Source organism: Rutilus rutilus, assembly GCF_951802725.1.
Source record: "Rutilus rutilus genome assembly, chromosome: 3".
Taxonomy (NCBI): Eukaryota; Metazoa; Chordata; class Actinopteri; order Cypriniformes; family Leuciscidae; genus Rutilus; species Rutilus rutilus.
Window position 1 is genome coordinate 14808006 of NC_140211.1, and position 21669 is coordinate 14829674.

The window sequence follows — 21669 nt, forward strand, 5'->3', positions numbered from 1 at the left end:
ACGATGTAGAATAGCTCTTTACTTCCAAACACTATAACTAACTCCTAAACCAATTTTACAGTGTTCTTATGAAATTTCTTCTCGAACGTTCATCACTACATCACTGAGTGAAAGGAAAGGCTTGTGAGTTGTTTTCTTTTTTGCTCTCTGGCGTAATTTATACACAAAGTTGTTTATAGATGTTGTAAATGAATATATTATTACACACTGTATATTGCATAAATAAATGACGTGGAAATATTGATTACATGTCATGGCTGATTGTACATTGTATAGTTTATTTATTTTTTGTCTTTTTAAGCTCATCCAAACAAACGAGCAGCAGCTGCCTTCAAAAATCTTTCATACACTAACGTTTTGTAATCAAACTTAAGACTCTTCGAATTGTCCGTAATTGAGTTTATATCCAAACCTCAGTGCTCCTTTGCTTTGATTTTCTTTCTTTGTTTGGCTGCGATTTACCCTTGAGCAATTGTGTTCCTCTGCAGGCGTCCTTGTCTTTCTTCGTCGAGCAGTTCCCAACACAGGTCCAGTCAGGCTGGTGGTCCACCACTAGATCTAGGGTAGGAAGCGAAGTGGTGCTGGTCACGTCTCTGTAAGTCAGAGAGGCTATGGACTGCGAGTCTTGGTTTATAGCGCCGTAACCCCTCCAGGAGCTGTCCTTGATGAGCATTGACTTCTTGATCATTTTCCAGCCCAGATGATTGAGCTCTAAGAAGTTGAGGAAGATGCAGAAAACACCTACGCAAAACATGAAGATCAAGAAGATGGTTTTCTCAGTGGGACGGGATACGTAGCAGTCGACCCTCTGTGTGCAAGGACTCGCCGTGCACACGAAGTGAACGGGAACGTTGAAACCGAAGAGGAGCCACTGCGCCACAACGAAAGCGACCTCGAGAACGGCACGGAAGCACACGTGGAAGACGTAGTACTTTGAAAGGACTCCCGGGGAGATCTTGGATGGGGCGGCGGTCTCCCGCTGCGCCTGTGAGCTTTTCTGCCCGCTCTGGTTGGCGATGCCTTCGAGAACATCAGCGAGACTGTGACCCAAGTGCTTGTGCGACTTAATGGAGCAGCTATCCGAATCGCAGCTGCGACCGTACGCTTCCCTCGCCTGCTCGCCCTCTGGATGCTTGGATAAGTTGTGCCAGGTGTAGATGATGAAGCAAAGAGAAGGCGTCGACACCGTGATGATCTGGAAGACCCAGAACCGAGGCTGGGAGATGGGGGCGAAGGCGTCGTAGCAGACGTTGGGACACCCCGGTTGAAGGGTGTTGCAGACGAACATCTCCTGCTCGTCCGTATAAACGTCCTCAGTCGCCACAGCCACAATGAGCAGGCGGAAGATCACCATGACCGTGAGCCACAGGCGTCCGATCATGGTGGAGTGCTGGTGCACGGCGTCCAGCAGCCGCTTGAGCAATGTCCATTCTGTCATGTCTCTACGCACCGGCCTCCTGAAGTACAGCACCTGAAATAGATCCACTTTAGCTCTGTTGCCAGCAAGGACGGGTGTTTTCATGTTACAGCTCTGGCCAGAGAGCGAAGGTGCCATCACTGCTCCCAGCCATCCCTTTCTCCTTCAGAGATAAGGCCTCCGCTTGGGACCGTGCCGGCCACTTCACATTGGTCACGTGGTGCTGTCGCTTGTCTTTAGAGTCCATTTACAAACCGCAGGAGAGACGGCACTCTTCCTACTCTTGATAGCGTCGGCAGATTACGTTCTTTTCAGATTGCCGCCGTACGTGATAGGATGGGTTCCTTCTGAAGGCCGCTTTTAAAAATACGCCACAGATAGCGGATACGTGCATGTGCTAATCTATATACTTTAAACTTGGCATTGCGCGCTATGAATATTGTTGGCTCTTATGACAAATTGCTTATGTTCCTCAGTTGTAAGCTGCTTTGGATAAGTGTCTGCTAAATAGATCAATTAAAATGTGATAGTTGCCTAGTGCGTGATTTTGTCAGTCATGTTTGTAACTTTGTAATCGGTTTGAATTGAGTTACCATTAAAAAATATATATGTTTTTGAAAAAGTCTCTCATGGTTACCAATGCTGCTTTTCTTTGATAAAAAATACAGTTAAAGCTTTATAATTTTGACATATTATTTGGTATACAATATATATATATTTGTTTTCTATTATGATATTTATTTTAAATATATATATGGTAAAACTGGATTTTCAGAATCATTACTCCAGTCTTCAGTGTCACATGATCCTTCAGAAATCATTCTAATATGCTGATTTGCTGCTCAAGAAACATTTCAAACGTTCAACATTATAAATGTCCTCTTTACTGGCATTTTTTATCCGATTAATGCATCCTTGCTGAATTAAATTTAATATATATATATATTTTTAAATCTTACTGCCCCAAAAACTTTGAATGGTACTGTATGATAGTAAATGCCTTTTACCAGTATAGCAGAAATAAAATGTTTCCAATACTGATGATACTGTTTGTTTACAAAAGTGATAGCAGCTATTTTGAATCTTAAACTAAAATAGACAGATGATAGCAGTTATCTTCATGGTATCTGCTAACTGGTCCCTGTTGATTATTTATGAGCCCTTAAAAGGTCTGACACGAGTGGACGCTAAAGAAAAAGCAGTAACCAGGGGCTCTGTTTCCAAACAACTTAAAAGCCAACTATGTAGACTGTAAGGCAGCTCACTAGGTAGTATTTTGAATGATTTGGTACGCTAGATTGCCAGCAACTCCATGCGTCATACAAATAGCATTCCTAGAGCAAAGTGCTGGAGACTCAACTCACACTTGATTTCAACAGAGCTTGGAGTTGGCATTAGCATCGCACACTACTGAAAATGGTAAAATGGTCTAACTTTTAATTTAATAGTTTATAATAAAAAATAAAAAAATCATTTTGTTTGCCATCTAAAGTCTTTTCAGCTCATCGCAATGCATTATGGGGTTGTCTTTTCAGAGAGGAATGGCTCTGATGCTGCTGAAGAGAAAAGCCATCATTCACATTCAAATTGGAAGCAGCTACAATATCTTAAAATGATGTTTATGTAGTCAGGTTGTAGAACAGAGCATGTCACACAACCCCTTTTTTAGCGCTGCATTCGTTGTGTCTTTCGGTTTGTTTTTCCACAGCATGAAGGTAAGATCTTACTGGTTTTTGAATGAACCACTCATTTTAAAATCTTCTAGGTCTACTGTTAGGACATCCGCTTCAAACATTACAATGCTCATGATAATTTTAGTTAACTCTACATTAAGTAAATCCACTTCACCAGCTAATTACTCTTCAACAGCGATGCCATAGAAAAAAACAGCTACCGCAAGAATGTAAGTACAAACACAAAATAGTTCGGTCATAGTCCCACTGATATAGTCAAAAATGACCTATAGGAAATTAATGGGAAATAGGCAACAATCTACAAATCATCCACAATGCAGAAAAAAATGCACAGGAATGAAGGTGTGGCACTCTAAAATAGAGTACAAAATGGACATGCCCAAACACACACTCACACACACACACACACACACACACAAACAAATGAACTGGTGTTGCTGTAACAATATGGCAAAATTGAGCCAGAAGACTCAAATAGGAGGTTGAAATCAGATAAAGCATTTCTGTTAATTTTTGTAAAAAAAAATATTGAATTTTGTTGTTATGTGTAGAAAAATGTGTTTCTCTGTGTTCAGGTTTGACTGTAGTAAAATGAATGATAAAACTGACTCTTCAAATCAACATTTCAAACAAAAAAATATATAAACCTTGACAAAAAGTGGTCTTTGAGAATGTCAAATATCCAAATCCACAACTTAATCAAAAAAAGTATTCATGTCTAAAAACACCTAGAGAGTTAATAAGCATCTTTATATAGAGCTATATAGAAATATAGTGGTTACACCACAGCATTACACAAATGTATCTTTTTTTACTCCCACCAGATGGCACTAATCTGGATAATGGATTTTTCAATGCGGAAAAATATTATCATAATTATTGCATAAATATTAGAAATTATCTTAAAATATAAGTAAAAATAAATTACATTTGATTTTACTGAAAATAAAAAAAGTTACATTTCAGATGTTTGGTCACATTTGACCGTGAACACCACAAGTGTTACTCCCAAATGAACAATACCAGAGGGCTTAGAAACTTTATTATTATTTTTTTACCTGGTAATATCTAATAGTTTTTTGCAGTATATCGTTTAGGCCAATATGTGGGCCCTTGTTCTCCTCTGAACACATAAAGAACATTTGGCTCATAGGGCCGGGGATGTTGAAGTACTCACCATGACTAATGACTCTATCAGTAACTTTTGCTGTGATGTTGCCCATGGCAATCAGACATGGATGCAGGTCTCAGGTCAGTATAGGAGTGTGTGTGAATACTTGTCCATGTTGTGTTTCCAGGAAGGCTGCGCTCAGAGAGTTCCTGTTGATCTTTGATGAGCTGTCAACAGTGTCTGGACCTTTATCACACAAGCACATGTGTAACCAACACATTTAATATTCAGTTAACATTATATAACAATATTTGCATGTCGTGTGCAGTAGATGTTTTGTTAGATTAAATATGGCTGAAAAGAAATAACTTGTTACATTTACTGTAGTGAGGTTCATACTGATAACGCACTAGATATATTCTCTGAGTTTTACTCTGAGTAGCTTGCAGCCAGTTTTAATAATCTACAATTAAAAAAATCTTATTTTGAGGATGTTAAGAATACAGTTCTGCACAAAAACAAATCTTACTTGTCGCTTGCATGGTTCATTACTTTTTCTAGACATTTTAATGAATATTCAAATTGTCTTGGCAGATTATGACTGTATTAGGGAACTATTTTGGTCTGTTTCACCTCCTGAAATTAGAAACTAAAGTATTTTTATCTAAATATTTGTTGAAATAGAGAAAGAGAAGATAAATTACCTTGAAGCAACAAGTTATTTAGACTTTCAGAGAACATGATTTTAGTTAAAAGTGCAGAAAGACAAAATATACTGAAAGCAAGTCTTAAAATTTAAAGTATATATACTTTTCCCTGGAAAAGCAAAGGTGTACTTATTTAACCCCTCTTTCACCACATGCATTTCTCTTTTTTTTCTTCAGTAAATTCTCAATGGATAAAATATAGTCCCGTCCAATTTTTCTCAATAGATGTCCTGTTACACTCAATATTAATCACATTGTGGAAGTAAAATAGGTTGTGAAACAGTGTTTCATGTTGACTTTAAGAAATGACAAATTTGAACCATTTACTTCTCGTAATTTCTGTTAAAAAGAAATATTCCGAAGATTTGTCATGTTGGAGCAGCACATTGGGTGTTTATGCAGATGGCATGAGTTCAAAGCTGGCTTGTCTTTTCCGATCCTTTCCTTATTGTCACTTGTTTTATCTCACATTATCAAATTAGAAGTAGCCAGAATGTTGGCCTACAATAGCGCCTCAGCCAGTCACACCTCACTGAATCCCACAACATTAAAGAGGAAGTTCTCTTTCACCAAAGCTTGTTTTATTCCTGTGGTAATCCCTGGTGTCTGGGTCTCTCCTGCAAGCGTCTAAGAGGTGTCAAAGGAATTATTCACCCCTTCACGTGGTTCATGAAGAAATCCACATTGATGTCCGTCCCCGCCGGCCTTTCTAGCGAGCAGCTTGGCCATGAATAGCAGACAGGATTAGTGCCAACAGGACAGAAAGAAAAGCGAGCAGACAGAGGGAGGAAAGAAAGAGGCAGATTTATGGGGTGAGACTCAATGAGAGTGAAAGTCTCTCATATGACTACTTGTCTACAGTGTTTCCCTTCTGCACTTTCATCTAAGCTAGACCTGCGGTATAAAGAAAGATATTATGAATAAATCAACCCTTTACTGCCTAATCTCTCGTGATTGTCGCAGCTGAGTTTCTCACGTGTTCAAAGATCTGCTCTTTTGTCCTTTTTGCTTCTGTTGTGTCTGCGTCGACTGGCTTTAGGAGACATTTGTAGTCAAATAATTGGACCTCCAGACAGGGGCAATGCTCAGAGGTTTGAACGACAATTAAACAGGCCTGTACAAACATTCAAAACCACTCAAGACTGTTACACATTGATTTTTCAACAGGCAAGAGATGTTTCCGGGCGTCACATCCTGCCTAACAGTGTTAAATTCTCTAACACTTGGCCTTAAGTGGCTTATTACTTTAATAACATTTTGATATGGGTTTTTAATGCCAATATCTAGATACAATGTAGTATGCATGTATGTAATTTTATACACACACACACACACACACACACATTATGATCACTGGTGCTCTTCGGTCATTTTCGGACCACATTTTCTATTTTATTTTTTATTTTTATTATTATTTCATCATTGGAATGGTACGAAACTTGCTATGTGAAAAAAAAATAAAAAATTCATGGACATGATTTGAAAAGGTTAAATGATACTGAACATTTTTTTCACACTTGTGCTCCTCACGGTCAAAAATGATCACATTGATGTGAATGGGAGTATGAATTAAATTAAAATTAATGGGAGACATATTTCATCTAGTGAAATCTTTTGGTACTGCGGCCCAAACAAAATCTTGCTGAAAGTTAATTTTTGAGATATCAAGCTCAAATTTGGAACACAATTTTTTCGATTTATGGTTTTGGTTTTCTTGCAGTTTTAGAGTAAAACGTGGTTTTGAAAATATAGATTTCATATACAAATTTAAAATGGTATTTTTGTGGATTTTTTATTTTTGTGGAGCAATAATTTGCCAAGTGTCGTCTTTAAAAAGAGATCAAACTTAAGTCTGTGCTTTAAAGCATTCAAGATTTACGAATAAATGGATTACAACTACTGTGTAAATATAATTTAGTACCATAAAATCCCCTAAAAATACAAAATATTAAATAAAAAACATTATCCAACTAAAATATATTACATTCCATTTTTGACCACCACATGAGGAGCACGGTTAAAGGGTTTCACCCAAAATTTTTAATTCTGAATTACTTTCTTCTGCTGAACACAAAAGAAAATATTTGAAAGAATGTTGGTAATCAAACAGTTGATGGACCTCATTGACTTCCATAGTATTTATGTTCCTACTAATTGAAGTCAATGGGGTCCAACTGTCTGGTTACCAACATTCTTTCAAATATCTTCTTTTGTGTTCAGCAGAAGAAAGGAATTCATACAGGTTTGGAACAACTTAGTAAGTAAATGACAGAATTTTCATTTTTGGGTGAACTATCCCTTCAAGAGTAAAATATGTCTTTAAAATGAAGATACCAATACTGATGGTCCACTAGAGCTGTAAGTTTGCAACATAACAACACTTTAACAAAAATGCATCTGCTACTCAAATGTAGCAATGGATTACTTTGAATTATTGTTGGGTACTTGTTTTACAGTAGTGTAAACATGGTTGGACAAAGGAAAATCTCTCAAAAACAATAAATGCTCACAATGCTGAACCATTTTAGACGTCAGTCAGCGAACAAGATAAAAAGGTATTTAGCAAGAGATCAGGCCGCTCTTATAGATCAGCGGGCTAAAATTAGACCTGGTCCGTCCGTGAGGTTTACACGCTGCCAACACTTTCACCGTTTGTTGTTGTTATGTCTGCAATGGCTTAGGACCCCGTTCGATTAGCATAATGTCAGGAAAATGAAAAGCCATTGGTGACAACTAACTGGATTAAGGAAGCCTGAATGAGGAGCTGCCCGGGGTGTAACCAACGGTGATGTGAGAAGGATTTCCCTTTGTCGGTTCTGTGCCTGTGCTTTCCTGGCCTTCCAGCTAATCCTCAGCTATTCTCACCAACGACCTTGGGCTCATGCTAATCTGACCGTAGAGAGAGAGAGAGAGGGTGTGTGTGAGAGAGGGAGAAAGTCTACCTATCTTTAAACCTTCTTCAGAGGCTGATTCTGCTCGTGTTATGGGGAGTTTGGATGAAAAACAGCGTCTGTCTGATGGTAAGTTCCTAACTTTCCTGAAAACTTTGAATTAGCTTTTCATTTGCAAAAGTCATTGAATGGTTTTTTTGAAGTTGTTTTAGATGTCCATTTGGTAAAATGTTATATGTGGCTTGCTTGTGTGCCTATACAGTAGAGTTAATGTTGCCTTCATTGTGAATCCATTGACTTGTGCATCACAAGGATGCAGCAGAGAAATGCAATGGTTTGCAAAAAAAAAAAGTGATGCTCCAGCATGCAATCAAAACTTCAACTTTTAATGTTTGCTCTCTGACGTAAGCATCTATTGACCAATTTCAGAGAGGCAAGATGTGTGTCCTTCAGAAACAACTTTTGGACAGCCTTCATAAAACGAATGATTTCAATGACCTGGGGCCGGTTTCACAAAGCTATTTTAGACCGGTCTATATTTAGACAAGTCTAAAATTTGCTCATAGACTAGTCTAATGCAAATTAGACTTTCACAAAAATAAAGACAGACTTAATTTAGACCAAAAAAAGACTCTAAGACTCTGTTACCTTGGCAACCAGCAGTAACAATCAGTTACATTACAAACAGCCAAAAGAAAAGGGAAAATGGCTCATAATTTGTGGTTTGCTGACGAAGTTTTGGAGAGAGCTATGAGAATATTTCCTCTTAAATATTTCTTTTTCGGCATCTTGTACCATGTTTTTGTATCTTTTCTGTACGTCTTTAACGCTCCGCTCAACGGTCGGATTAACGCTGTTAACTGTCGTAGCAATCTTTTTCCAAATTAAACATTTCTTCTTGTTACTACATTCTCCACTAATTTTCCCAAGTAAAATGTCCTTGTAACTGTTATACTCCTCCAGCTCCAACAAACACATATTTTCCGCTGGGGGTAAACTGCACTGAGCGGTTGAATGCGCTTACTCGATCCGCCATGTTTTTTGTTTTAAAAAGTGTCTTATTTTACCCAGAATGCATTGCAGTGTAGTCCTACTTAAGATTGTCAGAGTCTTAAGTGCTTTGTGCAACGGTCTGATTTAGATGTCTATCTGAAGTCTGACTATCTACTATATCTAAGCCATAGTCAAAGTCCATCTTTGTGAAACCGGCCCCTGGCATTTTCCACACTCTCAATTGATCTTTTGCATAGTTTACAGTTTAGTTTCAAGCCTGTACTTCATTCAGTGGAAAATAGTGTAACCTCAGTTAAATCCTTCACTCTCAGGAAGTACAAAAGCTGTCACTGGGGCGGTATCCTTGCAAAAGTTACGAATATACCATTTAGGTACTCATATGTACCTTTAAGACCTTTAATATGCACCGTTTAAGGAAAAATTGGTCACAAAAGTGTACCTTTTGAAAGGGTTCCGCCCCAGTGACCTTTTTATCACTGTAAAAAAATAATCCTGTAAAAAAACGGTAAACTACTGGCAGCTGTGGTTGCCAGCATCATACCGTAAAAATACGGTGTGTTATGGTTTTTGAAATTAGCTAAATACCGTTTTGTCAGCTACAGTTATATGCTGTTAAATTACAGTTTTATACTGTAGCTGAAGTATTTAGCTAGTATACAGTGTGTGCAGAATTATTAGGCACGTTGATTTTCTGATCATATTTTATTTCCAGGAACATTTTGCCAATTCTAAACCATATTAAACTTAATAACTACTATTAATTTTCTATTTAATCATGTATAGGTGATATATAATTGTTCATGAAGGCTGGAAATGAAAAATGTCTTATTTTCAGGTGTGCAGAATTATTAGGCAAGTTTTCTATTATAGATAAAATAAGCCAAAAAAGAGATTTAACAAAGACTGAAAAGTCAAAAAATATTAAATCCCCATGAGAAGAATGCAAAACTAATGCAATACTAGAGATTGCAGTTAAAGCATGACCATTGGACAGTGAAATGCTCATTGGGTCAGCAGGGTCAGACAAAAACAGGTGGAGAAGAAAAAACACATGTTAACTGCAAAAGAATGAAGAATTAAGGTGAAGAATTAAGTGTGAAACCATCAGGAACCCTTTAGTCTTCAGCGCCACCATTTTCCAGAACTGCAACCTACCTGGAGTCTCCAGAAGAGCAAGGTGTCAGGGTCTCAGAGACTTGGGTTAGGCAAAGAATCCTAAAAAATAACCCCCTCTTAATAAGAGTCACAAGCTGAAGTGTTGTTAAATACATGAAGACTGTTTTTTTATAGGCTTTATAGACAGACAGATTGAGAGTGACTCTTGAAGGACCAGCAACACATCCTCTTCTACCACTGTTTGAAGAATTCATCTTCCAGAATACATTTTAATACGTTTTGTGAGTTTATTTTTAGTCCATCTCCTACCCTGAAGTCCGTTTTGCAGAGATGGACTAAAAATTAACTCCCAAAACGTATTAAAATGTATTCTGGAAGATGAATTCTTCAAACAGTGGTAGAAGAGGATGTGTTGCTGGTCCTTCAAGAGTCACTCTCAATCTGTCTGTCTATAAAGCCTATAAAAAAACAGTCTTCATGTATTTTACTACTCTTCAGCTTGTGATTCTTATTAAGAGGGGGTTATTTTTTAGGATTCTTTGCTTAACCCAAGTCTCTGAGACCCTGACACCTTGCTCTTCTGGAGACTCCAGGTAGGTTGCAGTTCTGGAAAATGGTGGCGCTGAAGACTAAAGGGTTCCTGATGGTTTCACACTTAATTCTTCACCTTAATTCTTCATTCTTTTGCAGTTAACATGTGTTTTTTCTTCTCCACCTGTTTTTGTCTGACCCTGCTGACCCAATGAGCATTTCACTGTCCAATGGTCATGCCTTAACTGTAATCTCTAGTATTGCATTAGTTTTGCATTCTTCTCATGGGGATTTAATAATTTTTGACTTTTCAGTCTTTGTTAAATCTCTTTTTTGGCTTATTTTATCTGTAAAAGAAAACTTGCCTAATAATTCTGCACACCTGAAAATAAGACATTTTTCATTTCCAGCGTTCATGAACAATTATATATCACTTATACATGATTAAATAGAAAATTAATAGTAGTTATTAAGTTTAATATGGTTTGGAATTGGCAAAATGTTCCTGGAAATAAAATATGATCAGAAAATCAACGTGCCTAATAATTCTGCACACACTGTACTGTAGTATTTAGCTGTTAATTTAAAAAACGGTAACACACTGTATTTTTACAGTATGATGCTGGCAACCACAGCTGCCAGTTGTTTACCATTTTTTTACAGGATTATTTTTTACAGTGCAGCAAAAGTCATTATTATGGACCCATGATTCATATGTGACTGAGCCTTAGTAGCCTAATTATCTAAAAAAAAAACCTGATAAAACATGCATTGAATGTGAATGATGTATGTGCATGCAATTGTTGCAAATATGCATATGCAAGTGATCATCATTTGCAATAGTTTAAAGAGGGAAACACACACACACACACACACACACACACACACACACACATATATATATATATATATATATATATGTGTGTGTGTGTGTGTGTGTATATGTATGTATAATTTATCATTTAAATATAATTAAATTTTTTGTTAAATCTGTCATTCTATCATATCTCATTCACATTCGTGTTCAAATTAAAAGTAGTTCTTATAAATTTGCGAAGCGATTTTATCCAAGCTCGCCAAATTATATCTCAAGAGTAAAAAAGCAGCTTTTTCAGTCTGTTCCTCACACAAAGGACAAAGCTAACGCAAACAGACTTCAGGTTCCTGTCTGCATTGTTCTGTCAGTGTCTCTTCATTGATTCATGTCTCCGTCTCTCAGCTTGCGGTTGCTCAGGTATGAACGGCCTCGTGTGCAGCAGTCATGCTCTGTGAGGAGTCTTCAGCTGGGCTCAAGGCTGCTCTGGATTCTCTGGATACTGAGACCTCCACAGATCCTGTGCAGGAAGTCATTCACAGTAGCACTTATGTTTCCTCTGTGATCCCTGCACATGTGGGCATCAGGTGGGTCTAAGCCATTTATCCGAATACCCATTAGGCATTGGTGATGTAAATATGTGCAGTCATGAGTTTATATTCATCTGATGTCAGAAAGTTGCAGAAAGTCTCTCACCAAGGCTGCATTTATTTGATAAATAAATACTGTGAGATTTTAATTATTTAAATCTTTCATTATTTATTATATCAATTTTAAATACCTGTATTGTATTTTAATGTTTTAAAGGGGTGGTTGAATATGATTTCACTTTTCTAACTTTAGTTAGTGTGTAATGTTGCTGTTTGAGCATAAACAACATCTGCAAAGTTACAACGTTCAAAGTTCAAAACAAAGGGAGATATTTTCTTTTGAAGAAATTGTTTTTTAAGGACTACAACAAACGGCTGGTTGGGACTACATGACAGTCCTCCTGGGTTAGTGACATCATAAACCCTAAAATTTACATAAACCCCGCCCCCTGAACACGATTTATAGATTATCAAGACAGAATATGCTAATCAATGACTAGAAGTTAACTACACATAAGCTACATAAATTCACCAACTAACCATTCAGAAATGTTGTCTACATGTTGTCACTTCTTGAGTCTCTCCATCTTTCTGACTTTGGTTTGAACATAAAAGGCTAAAGCTTTTGAAATTTTCAGTGCATGTCTGTGTCAGGTAAAAGGACACAAGCTGTTGTAGCTCCGCCCCTTGTGCTGGGAGCAGTAGCTCATTTGCATTTAAAGGGACAGACACAAAAACGGTGCGTTTTTGCTCACCCTCAAAAAAATGACAACTTTAACATGCTATATAAAAATATCTGTGGGGTATTTTGAGGTAAAACTTCACATACACACTCAAAGACTTATTTTACATCTTGTGAAAAGGGCATTATACCACCCCTTTAAAATTGATTCCTGTGACATCGAAGCTTCAAAAGTATTAAAGGGACTGTGTGTAGGAATTTCTCCCATCTAGTGGTGAAATTGTATTTTGCATTCAAACGAATAATGCTCTCCAGCGCCTCACTTTTTCAAATGCGCGTTGCATCTACGGTAGCCCTTATGTACTAAAAAGCTATGACAGGATGTCTTATAATAGCACTTCGAGTTTTTCTTAGGGTGAACAGGTTTGTTATTTAAAACAAACTGAAACTTGAAACAACGAAAAAAAGAATGTTACAGTATGAATTACTGACTGTGAAAAACATTAACTATGGTAATTAGTAGCAATGCCTTCTTTACTCGTTATATTTTTTGAAGTACTTGCATTGTTAGATATCATCATCATCAGAGCCTTCTCTAACCTTACTTTACTCAATAGCTGCTATTCATCAAAGAGCCTGTTTAACTTTTAACTATAAATGTTCTACTGTCTATATAATAAAGTACACAACCAAGCAATGCAAAAAAAGCTTGTAATTAAGACCGTAACATTGACTTACCTGTCGAGAAGAAAGCAGGCAACTTCAGGGTCTCTTTTGAAAGCTTTCTCCTGCATTAGCTATCCCGACATTAACCCTTGTTTTTGTAATCTCCGGTCACGTTTCCTTTTACGGTCTATTTTGGACTTTTTCGACGACGAGGACTCATCCTGTGACTCAGCATATGTATGAATGAACGGTGTATAAATAACCGTGCAGTGCAGCCTTTTAAACTTGCCGGGGCAGTGACAAGCGCCTCTCACTGCTCTGCTCCTCCGCTTCTGCTGGCTTCAGTCACGTGACGCTGGTTCTGAACGAAAACGCGTTGTGGAAACGCGTTGGCCTAGTACTTTTTGTCCCTCTCTGCTATTATAGTTTTTCAAGATGGCGGAACTACATGGAAGCCTCCGTGGACCTACCCGTCCCATGTATATAAAGATAATAAATTCTTCGTTTACGAGGATTAGTCTGATCATTGGCATAGGTATTTGTACACCATTGAGGGCATATTTATTAATAAAAATATTGATTTTAGATAATAAAACACCTAAAAAGCTACACATAGTCCCTTTAATTCCTTTAACTTATAATATTGTATATCTCACGGTTGAAACTTTAGATCTCATATTATGCATATATATATTATTTTTTTATCTTATATAAAATCTTTTATATCTTTCTTTATCTCAATTAACTTCTTTATTTATTTATTTTTACTAAGGTACAAACATGCTTCCATTCCAAAATAAAGTGCAGTAATAAATAATGATAATGATGACATTATTAAAATAATGGTAACTTAACTTTTAAACAACCTACAAAAGACTTGCTTATAATCTGCACATTTCAACTACCTAAATTAATTGATTTGGCCAACTTAAAAAGACTTCGTAAAAAAAATTTAATCACCCCAAACTTTTGAAGATAGTGTGTGTGCATGCATATGTGTGTATGTATGTATATATAATTTAAATATATGATTTAAAAAAGAAAGAAATTAAAGTCGTTATTGTAACACATCTTATGCACATTCATAATCATATACTGATCTCACAGTTATATCTCATATCTATTCTTTTTTTAACTCTATCCACAATTAACATCTTTATTTATTTATTTATTTATTTATTACTATGGTGCAAACAGGCTTCCATACCAAACAAATAGTGTTAACATGATTTTTAAACTCCCCACGAAATGCTTGCTTATAGCCTGCACATTTCAATAACCATCTACATCATGTGAATTTTAGTAGCCTGGAGTCCTGTGTAATCTGCAGTTATTGTTTTCTGATGGATATCCTGGTCTCTCTTTTCAGTCTGAACAGCGAGGAGCCGTTCTGTCGTATCTGTCATGAAGGCAGCAGTGCGGGTGATCTGTTATCACCCTGTGAGTGTGCCGGGTCTCTGGCGATGGTGCACCGTGTTTGTTTGGAGCACTGGCTCACGGCCTCCAGCACCAGCCACTGTGAGCTCTGCCACTTTGAGTTCTCTCTGGAGAGACTTCCTAAACCACTCACAGAGGTACAGGAAAATAATCAGCAGTAGTGCTTTTGAATAATTTAATCCTCTATTTGCTTTAGAGGATTTCTAACGAGTCCAGACACTTAATGGCCTAAACACTTTAAAGTCCCCCTGTAGTCAATAATTGTATCCCTTGAAACTCATCTTTGATAACCAAAATTACATATTTAAAGTTTTTTCACCCTTGCCTCAATTGTTATACGTGGTTCTATGAATATGCAAATTAGCCCCGCCTCCACTCACCCACACCAGCTCAGAGATCCACTCGTTGACGATCACGTTGACGTGATTGGATACAAGGTTTGTGACGTCAGAAACACCAGCGATTTCAAACCGTGTTTTTGAGACTTTGGTTCACTGCAGATTTAAGGAGAATATACTCAACAATGGTGCTGACTTATGAATTTGCACATGGTTTGTCTTAAACCATATTAAAAACATAAAAACATCACATAGACATATAAACAACGTTAAGAACTTGATTATCACCACAGAAGGATTTAAAAAAAGTAAAACTAACCCCCCGATTTCACATACAAATGCATGTTTGAGCTGATTTAACTGAAAGGAACTTACATTGGCATATCTTAAAAATATGTCAGTGCCATTGTTTTGTCTCAAGATGCACAGAAACTTTCACTTTCTTTTTTCTGAAGGCACTTTCATAAAAGCTACTTAAAAGTCCTAATTGAACAAGGGTCTAATCCTGGTTTAATCTAAGCCCTGTCTGTGAAACCGGGCCTAAACTTAATTGACTGTGTGTACTGTGAATGACATTAAAGCAGACAAAGACAATGGTGTAGAGGACCCAGGTTGATTATTCTAAAACTTGAAAAATGAACTATAAACTTGAGCTTTACATAAAACAAACGCCTAAACATGACTTGAACTTGAATTGACTGGTAACAATAACCTGATATGTGGAACATGGAAACTGCAATATATACAAGACAACTAGACAGACAGACATGAGGGCTTAATTACATGATGGGGAACATATGACAGGAGGGTTGTTCTTGTCGCCTATAGCAACTGTGACAGCTACCGTTGATGAGTAGCAGGGGGTTTGTCCTAAACTTGAAAAAAAGTTATATTAAACTGTCTGAAAATAAAACAGGGTACACAAACTGTCTAAATATGTTCAACATGGTCCATTTCTGTATATAATAAAGAGTATAGACTATATATGTGACCCTGGATAACAAATCCAGTCACAAGTCGCACGGGTATATTTGTGGCGATAGCCAACAATACATTGTATGGGTCAAAATTATCGATTTTTCTTTTATGCCAAAAATCATTAAGATATTAAGATCATGTTCCTTGAAGATATTTTTTAATTTCCTACCGTAAATATATAAAACATTTATTTTTGTGAGTGAATGAAGCATAAGCGCGAACATAAATGGACAACTTTAAAGGCGATTTTCTCAATGTTTTTATGCATCCTCAGATTCCAGATTTTCAAATAGTTGTATCTCTGCCAAATATTGTCCTATCCCAACAAACAATACATCAATGTAAGGCTTATTTATTCAGCTTTCAGATGATGTATAAATCTCAATTGAAAAAAATTGGCCCATGTGACTGATTTTGTGGTCCATGGTCACATATATATATATATATAGCACGCCAGCTATTCATATTCCATACCTGATCTGATTATATATGTAAATGTGAACTAGTGAAAATAAGTACCTCAAGAGATGTGATTTCGGACGCAGCCCTTGACTATGACAATATACAAAATAAACGACATGAAAACTTAAACCTAAGTTTTTAAAACCTAGAACAGACGTGATTTGTCCAATGTATTTGAATTGACAAAATTAAAAAAGTTATCTCAACTTTTGGGTAAAACTCAAAAAAGCCCATGCAAAAAAGAATCATATAATATATAAATATAATTTAAAAAAAATTAAAGTTTTTTTTTTTTTTTTACTGTGTATGCAACATAAGATATGACCAAAGAAATGAATAAACACCTTTTAGTAGTTCCTGAAATGTGTATGATTCATTAGTCATTAGTTTGTATTTTTTCATATTGATCTTCAATTCTGATGAAAAGAAAAGCTTTAGAAATCAGATCCAACACAGATTCTATGCAAATCAATTCTGTACAAATATTTGTAAAAAAAATAAAGAAATAAAAATAAAGAAAGAAGTGTTTTGCCAGTCATAGATAGATTCCTAAAATGTTACATAACAGTTCATTTGTAACTATTTGTAATTATGTAACAGTTACATAACCTCTAACATAACCCTCCGTAGGCTAGACCGTCCCATTTAACAACGCTCAGTCCGACCTTCATGGCCTCCGAAAGCGTGGCCTTTGAAGTTCGCATCCTCTAAAGAATGCAGCCTCTGAATTGGGACACAGCTATTGTCTCGTCATATGTTGTCACAGACAGGGCTTATGTAACAAGACTGCATCTTGGGCACTGACTTTTTACTCCTCTATATCTTCTATTTGTGTTGTTGGCTAAATGTTGCTATGGAAACGCAGATATTGTCCGACCTCAGCTGAGACATAATTCACTGCGAGTCTGTCAATCTGCCCTCACAAATGGCTTTAGAGTTTATTTAGAGGCATAAAGAGATCTAAAACTGCAAATGGACATATAATAGCATACACTCTGCAATAGTCGCAAGGAATGTGTTTTAAGCAACATTATCATCAGCCTTCATTCTCATGGAGTCAGTCACTCTTGAGTCCTGAGTCGTGTCTCTGCTTCACCTTAAGGCACACAGCAGATATTGGCAGGTCTGCTTTACCTCGATGTCTTTTAAACACTAATCCACTTAGCAGGAAAATGAGATTAGATGAGGAACGTATCCCTGTCACTGCAGAGGCTGGACGGGGACATGCCGCTTTATTAATGTCCTTATCTCATGATTGGGCTGGAGGACAGGAAGATGATACTATGTCTATGTGCATCACAGCAAACCTCACATGCCCTATCAATGCTGTGCCTTGCACTAAAGTCAGAGAACAAGCAATATTATGACAGATACAAATACAGATTATAACTGTCTGATATATATCTGATATACTTATGCATCATCATTAGACTACAACAATAAAACCATAATATTTATGAATAATAATAATCAGAATAATAATGATCTATCCATCCATCCATCCATCCATCCATCCATCCATCCATCGCTCTGTCTCTCTATCTATCTATCTGTATGTCTGTCTATCTATCTATCTATCTATCTATCTATCTATCTATCTATCTATCTATCTATCTATCTATCTGTCGTTCTGTCTGTCTGTCTTTTATCTATCTATCTATCTATCTATCTATCTATCTATCTATCTATCTTTCTGTCTGTAATATATCTATCTATTTGTCTATTTATCTGTCTATGTATTTATCTGTCTCTGTCTGTCATCTATCTATCTGTCATCTATCTATCTGTATGTTATCTATCTATCTATCTGTCTGTCATCTATCTATCTGTCTTTTATCTATCTATCTGTCTGTCATCTATCTATCTGTCTGTCTGTCATCTATCTATCTGTCTGTCTATCTATCTGTCTGTCTATCTGTCTGTCTGTAATCTATCTGTTTGTAATCTATCTATCTATCTGTCTGTCTGTCGTTCTGTCTGTCTGTCTGTCTTTTATCTATCTATCTTTCTGTCTGTAATATATCTATCTATCTGCCTGTCTATTTATCTATCTATCCATTTATCTGTCTGTCTGTCATCTGTCTGTCTATCTGTCTATCTATCTAAATCTAAATATAATATAAAATATACTTATTTATTGGTTTAAAAAAAGTAACATTACCTGCTCAAATTGCTGTACGTGTAATACCCTTCTAATCATCTGTTTTTCATGGCTCCAGTGGTTCACTACACCGTCCATGCAGCACCAGAGGCGGACGCTGTGTGGGGACGCAATCTGTTTCCTGCTCATCACACCATTAGCCAGTCTGTCGGGATGGCTGTGTGTGCAGGGAGCCATGGATCTGTACTACAGCAACAGCATGGAGGCCATCGGACTCATAGTTCTCACACTCACACTCTTCACTATTTACTTCTTCTGGACTGTTGTAAGTTTACTCTTGTTTTCAGTCTAGCTAAATGAAAGCGCACAGATGCTGCGTTCACGCCATGTCGTAATTACCGTAATTACAACACTATCAACGGCAAAAAGAATCTGCAGAGGTCAAGTCAGAGTTTATAATCTGTAATTACCAGTTCTACGGGACTTGATTTTTACACATTGGAATCTTGTAATTACAATTATGGTGGTGAAAAACAAAAAATTAGATGGAAGGAAAAACATATTTCAAAACTTTTGCATTTGCAACACTTTGCGTCCCCCGATAAAAAGTTTAGCAAAATTTTTGCGTTCCCACTTTCTCTCATGATAGGAAGGCACGATAGAATCTGGAATTTGGTGAACAAATCTGTAAAAGAGTAATAAAAAAGTCAAATGACAAAGGTCAATTTTCTGCATAATCTTCCTTTTTTTACTGCAGGTATCCCTCCGTTACCACGTTCACCTTTTCAGGACGTGGAATGCGACGAATCCCAGCGTCCGGCTGCAGATTCCCCGCCCTGTGAAGACACAGCAGAAACAAAAACATCTAACGATGCACTTCTTGTGCAAAAACAATAAAAAGGAGACCATGGTGTAATGCCGGCTACAGCATCAGGAATAAAAAAGCCCAAGGGTTATTTCAGACACCCTGATTTCATGATGTCTTCATTTTGTGTGAAGCCCTGATTTAGAGTCACACTCAGATTTGGAGAGACATTCTGATTTGGGACTCACACACTGAATTGAAGCGATGCCCTAACTTGGAGTGACACCATCATTTTGAGAGCGATTTGGAGTGATGCCCTGATATTGAGTGACGTCCTTAATTTGGAGCAACGTCCTGATTTGGAGCGACATTCTGATTTGAAGTGGTGTTTTTACTTGTGTTCACTTGAGTTTTTAAATAATGGAAAACTCTGAAGAAGAAACTTTTCAATCATGAAATTTCATCAAAACATTGGAAAAGCATGTCAAACCACTGGAAAAGAACATGCCTGCATAATTATTCCAGAGAACAATGGTGTTGAGATGATAACGATTGAGCTATTTATACCTGCAGGTTTTACTTTACAAGATTGTTTCATAATTATTCAGAAGAATATATATCTAGGTGAACGTACAGTAAATAGGTAAGACAATCATACAGATATGCAGATGATTTAATTACTGTTTGCTTTGTCATAAAAAAAAAAAAGATAAACCCCCACCTGAATTGAAAAGACTAAAACAAATTTACTTTAAAATCTTGTTACATTGTGTGCATTGTAAATGTCACATCAGAATATCCAACCCGATCTCATGAATTAATACTTTTCTAGAATTAATACTTTTATTCACAGAGTATACATTCAATTGATCAAAAGTGACACTGAAGACATTTAATATGTTGTTATAAAAGATTTCTGTTTCAAATAAATGCTTTTCCTTTTTATTTTCAGGATTCTTTGATGAACTGAAAGTTCAATGTATCACGGTTTCCACAAAAATATGACGCAGCACAACTGTTTTCAACATTTATAATAAGATTTTTTTTTTTTTTTTTGCAGCAAATCAGAATTTATAATGATTTTTGAAGGATAATGTGGCACTGAAGACTGGAGTAATGATGCTGAAAATTCAGCATAAATCACTGGAATAAGTTATATTTTAAACTGTATTAATATATATATATATATATTTTAATAATATTACACAATATTACTGCTTTTATTGTATTTTTGATCAAATAAATGTCGCCCTGGTGAGCGTTAGAGACTTCTTTCAAAAACATAAAAAAAAATTCTTACTGAAGCAGTTTTATTTTGTGTTAGCCTAATTAATTCATAATTCACCACAAGCCAGAATTTCTCTTTTAATATTAAGAAACATTTTTTTTTTACTTTTCTGTTCTGCCTAAATGCTGTGGACATAATTTAATTCCTATTGTGAAAGTGAGAAACAAGCAAATAAAACAAGTTTTACTTGTTTTCTTTTTTTTACTCTTACATTTTTCTATCTGCAGACACAAATATCCTGGGGTGTTTTTTTTTCCACTGAGATCTGAATCATTCAGAGACTTAACTGGTTGGATACCTTTCTCCATTTCAACCATTCCAATCCTGCCAGAATACAAATAACTGCGTTCAGTGAGGTGAATTGGTCTGCAGTCAGAAAAAGAGCAGTAACTGTTCTTCATGCTTTAAGATGATTTATAAACCATGAATATTGTTCAATGTTAGGCTAATGTGCACAACATATGAAATTGCAGGGGTAGCAAATGGGTAGCAGTAAATCAAACTGCTAACTATGCTAGAACCGTGCATCACTGCTATTGCAATCATTGTCCTATAATTGCATCATGTGCACAGTAACAGCTCAGAGTCTAGAGTAGTGGTTCTCAACGGGGGTTAAGGTTATGGAAGCAAGATTTTGAAAGAGTTTACACCAAAGATCCAGTCAAGACAAGATTAAACATGTACTTGCAAAATCATTTTATATAACATTCTAAAATCTGACAGTTTAATGCGACATGTAAGCTATGTATCGTTTCTTTTGCAACGACTCTATTTCTTTCCAGTCATAGACCAGCGCTCAAGCACTGACAACAATCCAGCGCTGACTAGAATCACGCAGCGGAGGAATGGAAAGTTGACAAGCTATTAAAAAAGGATTGACTAAATAACCACTTATTTTCAAATATTTTCAATAAATCATGTTCCCATTTACTCCGGCGACGAATCTTAAAATGAATTAAACTAAATTCTATTTATAAGGTAAAACTTTTACATTTTTAGGCATTAACTAATGTCAATGCCAAAATGT

General features: G+C 36.4%; 2 protein-coding genes across 2 annotated transcripts; one reads left to right on the top strand and one right to left on the bottom strand.

Annotated features, from left to right (window-relative positions):
* Nucleotides 1–148: 148 nt before the first annotated feature.
* On the bottom strand, nt 149–2005 carry gjd6 (gap junction protein delta 6). The gene has a single exon (XM_084405749.1). The coding sequence runs from the start codon at nt 1553–1555 to the stop codon at nt 401–403; it is 1155 nt and encodes a 384-aa protein (XP_084261875.1). The 5' UTR covers nt 1556–2005; the 3' UTR covers nt 149–400.
* A 5528-nt stretch (nt 2006–7533) lies between these two features.
* Nucleotides 7534–20349, top strand: LOC311288369 (E3 ubiquitin-protein ligase MARCHF3). The gene is made up of 5 exons (XM_084405750.1): nt 7534–7949; nt 11701–11882; nt 14603–14807; nt 18668–18874; nt 19307–20349. Exons 2-5 carry the CDS (start codon nt 11743–11745, stop codon nt 19463–19465), a joined length of 711 nt encoding a protein of 236 aa, XP_084261876.1. The 5' UTR covers nt 7534–7949; nt 11701–11742; the 3' UTR covers nt 19466–20349.
* The last annotated feature ends 1320 nt before the right edge of the window (nt 20350–21669 follow it).

Bases quoted from the DNA above. Each gene is read 5' to 3' on its own strand.
- gjd6 (XM_084405749.1), bottom strand. From the start codon at position 1,555: ATGGCACCTTCGCTCTCTGGCCAGAGCTGTAACATGAAAACACCCGTC.
- LOC311288369 (XM_084405750.1), top strand. From the start codon at position 11,743: ATGCTCTGTGAGGAGTCTTCAGCTGGGCTCAAGGCTGCTCTGGATTCT. The intron at 14,808-18,667 runs GTACAGGAAAAT...TCATGGCTCCAG, and splicing joins TTCCTAAACCACTCACAGAG to TGGTTCACTACACCGTCCAT. The intron at 18,875-19,306 runs GTAAGTTTACTC...TTTTTACTGCAG, and splicing joins TTTACTTCTTCTGGACTGTT to GTATCCCTCCGTTACCACGT.